This window comes from Leptodactylus fuscus, chromosome 5, assembly GCF_031893055.1.
Source record: "Leptodactylus fuscus isolate aLepFus1 chromosome 5, aLepFus1.hap2, whole genome shotgun sequence".
Taxonomy (NCBI): domain Eukaryota; kingdom Metazoa; phylum Chordata; class Amphibia; order Anura; family Leptodactylidae; genus Leptodactylus; species Leptodactylus fuscus.
Window position 1 is genome coordinate 154709351 of NC_134269.1, and position 13059 is coordinate 154722409.

Genomic DNA, 13059 nt, shown 5'->3' on the forward strand with positions numbered 1-13059 from the left:
AAAATAAAATTGATACCAGGTCCTCTTTAATCTCCATGTAAGGTAAAAAGGGAGTGTCTGGTTTACAAAACTCATTATCAAATACTCAGAGTGGTCTCATATTTAGACAGTAGAGGGTAACAGCCACAGGAGAATTTCTCATTTTGGAGGACCTTGAATGTTTGTTCACTATAAGAACAGTCCATTGAAACTGTGTAATACTTCAATTCCCCTGTAGTGGTGCTGCAGGGAAATTAAACACTTTCTGTTGTGTTCTCCTGAGCTCCCAACTGACTGCTGGAAGCCGAAGCAGTGAAATACACTGCCATGAACTGAACATCAGGGCTCTCCATTAATAAAAATTATTCTACGTGGTGGAAAATAGATCCTGACAAATCTTGTATCCAAACAGATCTTGATAGATTCCATTAAATTGCACCTAAGGACAAGTTTGAACAAAGTAACAGTGATCAATGAACAATTCCTCTCTGACAAATTTCTGTGGTGCACGCTATGGGTAGCCAACCAACAGAAATAAAGTGCCAATCACCCCAAACTTTTCTATTAAAAGTATGATGTTATGCAAACCAGAATCCCTGTTTCTATAGGTAACATGGCATATTGCAAGAGGGTATATCTGGGGTTAGCCCTTTGTGTGTGTGTGTGTGGGGGGGGGTTGTATCACATGCTGGCTGAGACTCATACACATGCCCCCTTTACTAGCTCCCTCATAGTATATTGTCTCCTTTACTGGTCTGCACTGTATATTGCCCCATTATTAGTTCACACACAGTATACTGCCTACTTTATTGGTTACCACACAGTATAACACCACCTATATTGACCCAAACACAGTACATTGCCCCCTTATTGGCTGACGCGCAATATATTTTCCCTTTTATTGGCCCCCAATCAGTATATAACCTCCAATTTGCCTCTAGCTTGCCACTGCATGGTATGTCCAGATACTGAACACTATCAGGATATCATTGTATGGGCCTTGTTCTGCACCACGACAAAATCTATAGTGCTCCATAGAAGCAGGACTGAGCAGGAGCAGGCATCGGTAAGTAGTAAATATCGGCCGCTGTTGGAATAAGCCAATGATGGAAGCGTTCATTGGTTACTAGGCCATTGCTTTCTTGACTCTCAGAAGAGAGGTGCCAGCCACAGTCATAAAGGGAGTGGTTTAAACCATCAAACCACTCGCCTTGTGGTGACACTGCTAGATTTGCTATCATAAAGTTCTATATAAGTAAGCCAGTTGAAATAAAAAAGGATATTAATATTTTAAGTATAAAATGTGCAAACACAAGTGAAAATCATTCCTACGAAGTTCTAATGTGCAGGACATTGCCAGAAAACAAACTACACCCCTGGCATGTAATGTGTTACAAGCAGGGGTGAACCTACCCCTTTCGCCACCCGAGGCGAACTACAGAAAGCTGCCACAGAAAGGGGGCAGAGCGTAGGGGCGTGGTGGAGTGAAGGGGGCATGGCAGAGTGAAGGGTGTGGGGCTTAGCGCCGTTCGCAGGCAGAGAGCAGGCACGGAGAAGACCTGCTCTCTGCCTGAGCGTGAGGGGAGGCTGCTGGAGCAGTGCTGCTTCAGTGGCCTCCCCAAACCACCGCTCAGTGCTAAGCCAGTCCAGGACAGCTTGTCCAGGACTGGCTTAGATAATCAAAAATGCCACCCTCCCTGGGGTCCTGACATAGTGCTGCCTGAAGTGCTCGCTTCAGGTCGTGTCATGGGAGGTGCGGCGCTGGTTACAAGAAAGGTAGTGCTAGAGGTGTTACTCAACCTCCTTTCTCTTCTTAGGAATTTACATTGGCCAAGGCTCAATGTGTATGGTGATAGAAGGGCCTAAAGTAACAAATGACAGCTACACAACTTGCAGCAGTTACCTAAAGTCAATGACCAATTTTGAAAAAGCATTACGTTTATGCGGATCAGGTCTGTTCAACTGTAGATGATCTCTGACCCCCAGGCTGCTCAAGAAACTTGCATTCTCTCTTGTAAGACATTGCTTTAATTGAACCAAAAACATGTACTTCAGCCCTATATCTTGTCCACTTTATGGAAAAGCTGGACAGCATCGAGTTAAGCAATTTCATACATTACAAATATTCCTGACAACTAAGAACATATTGCTGCCTTTGTTTCTTTTCAGATATAATTCGACATCCTACACCCTGCCTAAGTAACCTTTACCTCTGTGCACGTAGACTAACAAATGTGTCTGCAGTAAGAAAGCCTATTTTCATGTCAACCATAAAAATCTAATTTATGGATGCATGTGGCGGAATACTACATTTTGGGAACTTAAAGTGTATCAGCCTTTTTTTATTATTATATAAAAAACTATTTTTTTTTAAACTGTGGATATCCTTTATATGGTATACAATTTCACGTCTGGGTTTTTAGTCTAGAAAAGGTCTTATTTTGCTCATATTACAATTCGGGCATACAGTGAGAAACCATGCATTTCTGTTGCCAAAACAGATTAAAGTCCCAGTGTCAAATAAAGCAGAAATTGATTTCTAAACGGAGAATGGGTACACCAACTTGAAAGGGAATTACATAATATATATTAATATCATACTAAAATCCGGTGTCTTGGGGAGTTTATTGTATACTTGTCCCATAGACTTAGGTCAAATATCTAAGTGCTTATGACATCATAGCTATATATTACTGTGCATGAAAAGAACCATGAACGGTAATTTATTGTGACTGTATATTGTTTATATAAATGTCTTGCATTTAACCAAAGTTTGTGAGAAAAGTGTGTTAAATATGGGCTACCAAAAAAATTAAGACAATTAATATAAAAGTAATAATTCGATATAAATGCCCAGATTATTTGCCATTACTTAGTTTTCCAATCTAGTAATGTTCAGCATAAATAAAGTCTACGTTGGTTTGCCAAGCAGTGGTGGCTATCTCAGAGTGTGAAATGCCTGGGTCTAATTCGTTTTTAATTCCACTGGAATTAAAAGGAAAATCCAGCAGAAAATAACCAGCAGTCACCAATTTCCAGAAATCTGAGTCATTTTAGTTACTGGAAATCTATACAAGACTTTAACATGACTTTCTAAGCAATAACCCATTGATTTTTCCCCACCAATGTGATTGTCTAAAATATATTTATGGTATATTTGAAGGTTACCTATAGGCCTTTTCCCACAGACCTTAAGGCTGAGTTCAGATGGGGTTTTTTGGACAGGATTTTGACACGAAATCAATGGGTGCAGGTCATTTCTTTTTTCCGTGAGCGGAAACAAACCGGAAAAAAGAAGCAACATGCCTTTTCTTCAGGCGGATTCTGGGGCCAGTTCAGCCTGAAGACACTTTCTCCTGACTATGCCCATTCATTTGGGCCAAATCTAGAGTGCAGTTCCGCGACTGGATGCCGATGCACTGCATCGGCATCCATTCGGGGCTAACGCTTTTGTGGTCTGGAATTTGAGGCGGCCTCCGTGTCAAATTCTGGACCAAAAAACCCCGTCTGAACTCAGCCTAAGGGTAAGTTCACACTTTGGGAAATGAAGAGGAATTCCCCTTCATTTTCCACTGTCGTATTCGGCCACAGTCTAGCCGGACGGGATACCGAAGCAGGGCATCAGCCCTCTGTCACGTCCCATATGAATGGACCTAATCAGCAGGGAGTCTTGAGCCGCTGAATTATGAAAACAATGGGAGACAGATTCCCATCTTAGACATTTACTGGCATATCCACAGAATATGCTGTAAATGTCCAATAGATGCAGGTTCTAGATCAAGACCTGTCTTGTGCCAATAGGACCAAAGAATAATGATCACCGCGCTTCACCTTATATTGATGAATGTTCTTTATTGATGTCCAAAAATAAAACCACAACGTGTTTCGGGTTTACTATCCTTTCTCAAGTGTGTGGACTTCGACGTCGTACTGGATGCATCCAGCACGACGTCGAAGTCCACACACTTGAGAAAGGGTAGTAAACCTGAAATGCATTGTGGTTTTATTTTTGGACATCAATAAAGAACATTCATCAATATAAGGTGAAGTGCGGTGATCATTATTCTTTGGTCCTATTGGCATTGATCGACACCTTGGGAGGCACAGGTCCTGCAGCTCCAACACCTAGAGAGGAACCCCCCTTAATAAGTGGTTCACAGGCTCTTTGGTGGTTGTGTTCTTCACAACCATGTAAGGTGAGAAGCTTTCATTACAGATAATCTAAATACTTACCTTACGTACATCACCACATACAGCTCGGTGCTGTTTTTTCCTTTTATTCCCAATATCTGGTTGCAGTGAATGGAGAGTATGCTGGTGGTGTATGACTTTTTTTTTTTTTTTTTTTTTTTTAAGTTTATGACATTTAAAAAAAAATGTTGTCTTATAGAAAGAGATGTAACTTGTTGGTTAGCAGTTGTAAGACATACAGTATATCACTGTCTAAAGACCGAACAAAAGTAAGAACAGCATATCCTACATCAATACTTGCGTCTGTTTTAAAGACGGAAAATTTTTTTGCAGGCTTATTTAAACACTGTACTGTAGAGTGGAAACTCATTCTAGCAACATATTAATATATATATATATGTATATATAATATGTTATAACTTTCTCCTTAGTGTTTCATTTAATTTATTCCTTTTTGTAAATTAAAAAAAGCTGGACATTGAGGTGAAGGATTAAATTACAATCTTGAATCAACATAGAAACATTGGTGAAATCCCGTTTTCCAAATATAAACAATCACCTTGTTAGCCCTCTGTACATTTCCTTATTTTTAAACATTGCTGAGATGATAGAATGACCTGTACATCCTGAAGGCTGAGGTTTTACTAAACAATATCTGCTGAAAGATGTAGTATAGCTGTTGTTTTGACACTGAGTATGGTGCTCACTGGCATACCATAGCAAAAGATAACTATAGCTAAAATTCAATGTGAAATATTGAAATATTATTAAGGTTATATAACAAATTCTGCAAAATTGCATTACAAATTTCAGGAATTTGGTGAACTTCATTTGTTCCAGATTTATGATGCTGATGAATATTTTCCATTTTAAACCCTTATGCAGTAAGTGTTCTTGTTTTATGGACGAAAGGCCTCCAATCTATCCATATTTTGGTAAACAACTATTGAACTTTACATATATATATATATATATATATATATATATATATATATATATATGTTTACTGGGTACAGACACAGATGGTACTCTTAAGTATTCTTAGAATATCTCCTTAAAGGGATTAGTGTCCCATGTCCCTATGCCTAGTTAGGGCATCAAAACATTATAGCAAAGGTGACTCTGCTAGCCAAAGTAACTTAAAGGGAGTCTATCAACAGGAAAAATTTAATGAAACTAATGACAGCACTTTGTAGGGCGGCTTTTACACTTTCCAAAGATGCTTTTTTTTTATTCTGGATTACAGCTCTATTTTCATGGAAATATTTTCATTTTCATGGAATTGTACCAATTAGCTGAAAAGGGCTTTAGGGCCATTTTTTCTCCTGCCAGGTCTTCTATCTTTGCTCTAGATAATTTCCCTTAACAGTTGACCATCCCTGGCCACCATTGCTTAAGTGACATATTTTACTTTGTTACACTTTGTCTAGAGTTAGAGCTAATTTACATAAGAATAAAATGCTGATTTTATGAAATTGGAGCTACAATGCAGAATAAGAAAGGCATCTTTGGAAAGTGTAGAAGCTGCCCTACAAGGTACGATCTTTCATTGCATACTGATTTTCCTGCTGACAGGCTCCCTTTAAAGTGGATGCCCCACGAAGTACAGCAGAACAAAGGTCCTGCAATCATCAGTCTTCTTTGTGGATGAACCCCTTTAAGTGAGACTAGACTGACTGAAACTAGAAAGCTTACTACTACAGTTACAGAGCCTCTCTGTAAGGCATCCTAATGGCCATATTGTAATACGTATACAACATTTTCCTTGCAGGGTCACTTATAAAAAAAATTTATGGCTGGATTCAACTTCCCTAAGCAAAATCAAACGCAATCTGAAAGGGTGTTATCACTGAAGATATATAGTATTTATAATGGTAATTCATAAACCTACACAGATTTTTCTGTGTCAAAATCCTGCCTGACACTTTTAATTTCATTGTATATTGTTATATAAGTGCACTTTAGACCAATAATATGGTAGAGAGTTAAACAACCTGTCCTCAAAGGTTTGTTATTAATAATCTCATAAATCTAATTACTATAGCAAGTGACTAAAGTGACATACAAATGTGTTGGCTTATGAGTCCAATTATTGTGTCATACCCAGGGCTTACCTGAGGATCCCCTAGTACCCCAGTGGCCCCGTCCGGCACTGACTTCAGTTACTAAAATATAAAGGGTAGCTATCTATAGGAAGCACTACAGGGGGAATATTTTTTCCCCATAGGGGATTTCAGTTGTTACGTCATGAAGCTTTCTTTAAAAGTAAGAAAAAACTAAGGAAAAAAATCTTACTGAATAGTATAATATAACTTTATCCAGATCTGCAGTGGTAAAAGTAAACTTTATTCAACTAGAACATAAAAAACAGACGTAGCAGGTGCTGTCTGACAGTTAGTACCTGCTACCTGGGCCTCCAATATAGCACCATTTCCTGTACTCAGATTAGTAAGCAATATGCAACTGGCAGGAACACATTGACAACTAAGGAGCATCGTGTTGCGATCCTTTGGGACACAACAAAGCAGTACAATGCCATTCAGATGAAAGCTATTGCCAAGAGGAGCCTTGTTGTGCTCTACACCTGTATTTAATCTTCTTATCAGACATTTCTTCAAAAGGAAAGGGACTTAGATGAACAATGAAGGATGAGAGAGCGGAAGAAGTTCAGGACGAACATAAAACATAACACTTTACTTTCAAGCATACAACTTAAAGACAGACTGTTGAACTACATTTTCTTTATCACTAGGATACTTATTGTATGGTAGTTTTGCAATTCAAACACATTATGCACTTTTTAACCAGTAAATTTAATTTAGAGAGATGGAAAAGTTGAAAATGAATATAGTTTTCTTTTTTTACTAGCTACTTTTTCATTTTACTTTTGGCTTATAGAACTGATAAAGAAAAAACTACACCTAAATTAAATTAAATTTAAATGTCTTATCTTATTATTAAATAAAATATTAAATATTAGCAAAACTCACAACAGGCTAAAAGACACAACGCAACCGCTGGGTGACCATGTGTAAAGGTAGCTTATAATAGGATAGTGCGAAACTGTGTTGATTTGAAAAGCTTCTCATCTGACGATACACATATCTGGACATATCCAGCCAAAACATATTTCTTTTTAGATTAATACTCTCAAATTACTATATTATTTGGTACCATTGTTCTTATTATTTAAAGGGTATAAAATGTCATTTTCTGTATATTATACAGTTTTTATTAAGCACTTCATTGAAGTAAGGCCTATTGACATGTAGCCATTATTGATATAAATCAAGTGAAAATGGCAAAAGGGGACAATAACTGCTGGGAGTAAATACAATGAACAAGCAAATAAATTACAAAACATTTTTTTCTATTTTATATCATACATTTCAATTGCAACAACTAATGGATCTTAATATTACCGGTCTGTGTTAGCACAGTCAATGTTAACACAGGCATGTAATAAGCTGCATAGTATATGGTTAATGATCACTCTTTTAATGTTACAGGTATTGATAATTTTATATTGAAATATGTATAAAGGCTTTGATAGACGGTGTAGTTGATTTTGATGTTCATTATGAAATAGAGATAATATACATGTGTTATTTTGCTTTTTTAACCATATACTATCTAAAGTGTTTCCCTCCATAGGAAAATGCTTGATGGAAACACAAGATTGTTTGAAAATTCACACAACTAATCCATTTCTGACTTACTGGATGACATAAATGTCCTTGCGTCTAAAGAAAAATGAAGAATATCTGGAAGCAAAAATTATTCAATTACCAATGTGGATTGCTATAATAATAGCATGATAAAATGTTACTATAAAGTAAACCCTCAAAAGTGCTAAATTATCTAGATAAAGCTTCTCACTCATATCATCTTTTAATTTGTTAGAGTATTTTAAAGTGAATTAAAATCTGGCTGTTGTAAAGCATCACTAGAGCCAAATTTACATTCTATATATGTTAATAATAGTAATGGTATTCAGTAAATTCCATCACCCCTAGTGGTGGTAGCAGGTAGACAGAATTTTGCACATAGTTGTTTATTACAGATGAGCGAACAGCGTTCAATCGAGTACATGTTCGATCGGATATCAGGCTGTTCGAGACGTTCGATTCGAGTTGAACACCAGGTGGCAAACTCGCTAAAAATTCAAGGCATCTCCGGTGTAGTAGTGCAGGCCATGCTCTCAGCTCAGCTGCATCTCCAGAGTAGACGAGCTGAGTGCATGGCCAGCACTGCTACATCTCGGCATAGAAATGCATTGACCAGTGTTGATTGGCCGAATGCCATACAGAGTACAGCATTCGGTCAATCAACGCTGGTTCTGCCGGGGGAGGCGGAGTCTAAGATCGGTCCACAGCAGTCTCCATTCTGGTCCGATATTAGACTCCGCCTCCTCACAGACGAGCCTCCAACAGAACCAGCGTTCTTTGGCCGAATGCTGTACTCTGTATGGCATTCGGCCAATCAACGCTGGTCAATGCATTTCTATGGGAAAATGTCATCTCGCGCATATCGCAAGCTGACAGGGATCCCGACGTAATATAGTGACTTGGGCATGTTTCCTCTGCTGTCCCAGTTGCATTCCAGGGTGTTGGCATCATTTCCTGGGGTGTCATAGTGGACTTTGTGACCCTCCTGAGTCGAATAGTGGTTTCCCCCTAAACGAGTATTTATTCCCCATAGACTATAATGGGGTTCGATGTTCGATCGAACAGTCGAGTATCGAGCAGCTGTTTGAATCGAACTTCAAACTTCGAACATTTCGCTGTTCGCTCATCTCTATTGTTTATTAACAAACAGGATTCGGAGCTCGATATTACACAAACAGTTATTCACAAATAGAGAAAAATTCAATGTTAAACTTAAGTTGACATTGAGATAGAAGGTGGACATTTACTTTAATTTTGTCATCCTCTTTTAACACATTCACAAATGTAACTACATAAATATTCAGAATCAGTTTGCATCATGGAATTTACAAATTATAAAATGTTATATCTTAACTTTGAACAGGATATATCAAAGTACATTAAAATAAGAGCAAGCAATTGGAATTATTTCAGTGTTGAAAAAAGTTATTTTATAATATTGTTATATGTGATTTAAATATGAAAGTCTACAACCACCAAAGTTTCTTTTAAACTATATATATATGCTGTGATAGGAGTGGTTACTCATATACTGTACATATCTTTTGTGTGTCGCAGTGCAGACTTGCTGCCAAGAAGTTGAACTTTTAATCCATATTTATTCCATGCCTGCCAAAGCACCCGTATTCTGGCTCCAAGGGGCATATCATTCTTTCTCTTTGGCTATGAGCAGAAACCACAAAAAAAAAACAAAAAACGAATGCTCTGGCAGGTGTGGCTACAACCCGGGTGACTGAACAGGTGAAAAGGTTAGCAAAAATAGATATAGTATAGTTGCATTAAAAATACATTTATTTATTGCAATTGCATTTGTAATTTATCAAGAACAAAACACATAACTTAGTTCTCTATGAGTAAAAAGACATGGTTACTTTCCTCTAGAAACAGCACTTCACCTGTCCATGGATTGTGCCTGGTAATGCGACCTATGGGCAGGTGTGGTGTCATTTGTGGAAGAACGTAGCCATGTTTTTCAATTCACTGGAGCTGGACAACGTCAGTTATACCTATAGTGAATCCGCCAGCATTGTAGGTATAATTGACAGGCTGTGATTTCCAAAAATACATGGTCCTTGGAAATCACAGCAATTCTGCTGCGGGCATTTTTCTGCAAAGTGTGGATGGGATTACAGGAACTGTAAAACGCAGTGGTTTTTGTTGTGGTGTTTCCACCGTGGCTAAACTGCAGTGTTTATGCCACATTTGGTCCTGGCCTAAAGGGGTATTCCCATCTTGGAAATTTATGACACATCTTGAGAATTGAGTGTAAAGCTTGCGGCAAATGTTGTGCTTTCTTCATTCACTGGGACTTATAGTAATAGCCTTTCAGGGGAGGATCTTCAATCATTACAGCCATGAAATTAGGTGGGTATTCCTATTCTCAAGATAAATATGGTTCCCAGATATAAGACCCACTTTTATGGAATATACTGTGGAATATCCCTTTGACAAAAATGAAACAATGATAGCCTATGTTCATCATGTAAAGCGAAGGAGTTCTTACTATTGTTATGTGTCCTTCTTCATCAGTCCATGTACCCCACTAGGACCTAAGTTATGGCATAGAATAATCAACATGTGACCGTCTGATGCCGTTTGTTTTTTTTATAAGGGTTTTTAATTTAAACCTGGGAAGTTAAGAAAAACTTTTTAGGGTCCCCAACCTGGTGATTGGTTACCATTAAGATCCACTCCTGGCCTTATAGCTCTGAAATCCTAAGTTTGAATCTGACCATGGACATGTTTTTATCTTTTCCCATGTTTGTGTGGGTTTCCTCCAAGTACTCCGATTTCTTCCAACACTCAAAACCTACTGATGGGTAGTTTAGATTGTGAGCCCTATGTGAGACAGTGACTGACAATGTATGTAAAGCGCTGTGAAATATGTTGGCGCTGCACAAGTAAGAAAACTAAAAATACATTAGCTTTAAAAACCAACTAAAACTGGCCACAGGTACATAGTAATACTATAGTAGAATGGACTTTAGCCATTAACTGTGCTAAGACAGAAGGGGTACTTAAGCAATGTTACTTAGGGTGATGTTGCCTCTACAGGCAACCTTGCAGTGTGTTGAGTCTTACAAATCAGACATACTCTGCTAGGAATTCTAGTAAGTTCTCCTTGATGTAAGGAGGAAAACTTCCTCTAGTGCCACTTTTTTGGTAGGTAGCTCCTCATAGATAAATGCTAGGTTGTATAAGAAACCTAGTGACAGTGAATTGGATTACACCCAACCACAACACTCTCTTCCATAAGCAGGAGAGACCCATCTACAGACAACTGTTTCACAGTTGTTGCCCCTCATCAGTACAAAGTAGGATACTGGTTAGGTAGGTGAGAGGTTATAGATGCTGGTTGTAAGGTGTACTATATCTGCTTAGGGAGATGTTTATTTTACAGGCCACCTTGCTGTGTGTAGTGTGAGTTTTACAGGCCATGCATGCTCTAATAGGAATATATACTAATTGTCCTAATGGTTTTAATTAACTGTATTGTTATAACCAAATTTTGCAATAAAATACAAAACACAAAGGGGTTGTCCACTTTCAGACCACTATTGAGAGACAAATGTTATTGTTTTTATAATAAAAAGTTTGACAAATTTCCAATATACTTTTTCTATCAATTCTTCTATAACAGTTTTCTAGATCTCTGCTCGCTGTCATTCATTCTGTTACTTCTAGTGGATAAAATTCTGACCATGGTCATGTGATTTACGGTCCAGAGTCATGTGATGAGGACACAGGTGCACAGCTCGTTACCAGGCAGCTGTCTGATTACTGTGCCATAACTATAACGAGCTGTACACCTGTACATCACATGACTATGGACTGTATGTCACATGACCATGGACTGTATGTCACATGACCATGGTCAGAATTTCATCTACTAGAGGTAAACAGAATGAATGACAGAAAGCAGAGATCTAGAAAACCATGAGGAATTGATACAGAAAGTATATTGGAAAACGGTACAACTTTTTATTATACAAACAGTAACATTTGTCTCTCAATATTTGCCTGAACGCCTGAAAGCCCAAGGCTGGGTTCACATGTGGTGACATCACAGTTTTTAGCTAGATTTATTTATTTATTTAAATCATAGCAAAAACTGTAAACACTTAAAACATGTCAAATTACCACATACTGTATTATGGACAAGTATATAAGTACAAGTATATATTACAAACTTCACTCAGAACATCTATAAGAAAAAAAAAACCTCTACCACTATATCTTTGTATTTTAATTGATTCCTTGGCTCTCCACTCCATCTTCTGCTTTTAGTCTTGTGAATGTCCACATAATATTACAGCTCTGGGCATAAACTCGAACCAGATTATTAATCTGGATTATCAGATACTGAATTGAAGGAATTTGTAGTAGGTAATATCGTAAAATAAAAAAATTAAAGGGATCCTATCTTTTAAACACAATTTTTTCTCCCTAACATGTCGGAATAGCCTTAAGAAAGGCTATTCGTCTTCTACCTTTTCCTTTCTTCTCCGCGCCGCCGTTTGCCTACAATCCCGGTATGCAAATGAGCTCTCCTGCAACACTGGGGGTGGGCCCCAGCGCTCAAGCAGGACTGGGGTCATCCCTAATGCTGCCAGAGAGCTCTCCAGCGCCGCTTCTATCTTCTTTTGGCGGCGTCTTCTTACTTCTAGGCCTCAGGCCTAGAGCAAGCCGACTGCGCATTCCCGCCGGCCACGAGAAAATGGCTGCTTACAATACTGTGGAAGTGGCCATTTTTCTTGTGGCCGTGGGCATGCACAGTCGACTTGCCCTAGGCCCGAGGCCTAGAAGTAAGAAGACGCCACTGGAAGAAGACGCGGTGAAGATCTTGTCGCAGAAGAAGATGGAGGCGGTGCTGGAGAGCTCTCTGGCAGCATTGGAGATGCCCTCAGTGCTGTTTGAGCGCTGGGGCCTGTCCCCAGTGCTGTGAGAGAGCTCATTTACATACCAAGAAAACCGGGATTGCAGGCGAATGGCGGCGCGGAGAAGAAAAGGAAAGGTAGGAGATGAATAGCCTTTCTTAAGGCTATTCCGACATGTTAGGGAGAAAAAAATGTGTTTAAAAGAAAGGATCCCTTTAATGTTGTCATGGATAAAACTATGATTTACTAATCATTCATAATCATGGAAACTTATAGTATTCTCTTATTCATCCAGTTATGAGCTGTACTATCTATTCTGCAGATATTCCTAAAGTTTATTTTGC

At 38.5% G+C, this 13059-nt stretch overlaps 1 protein-coding gene across 1 annotated transcript in view; it reads right to left on the reverse strand.

The window, feature by feature from the left end:
* The window catches only part of PTPRQ (protein tyrosine phosphatase receptor type Q), a 228069-nt gene that overhangs the window by 17366 nt on the left and 197644 nt on the right, over window positions 1-13059 (reverse strand). Inside the window, exon 54 of the mRNA XM_075274511.1 lies at window positions 7890-7934. Coding sequence (XP_075130612.1) covers window positions 7890-7934 — 45 coding nt within the window. The remainder of the gene's footprint in view (window positions 1-7889; window positions 7935-13059) is intronic.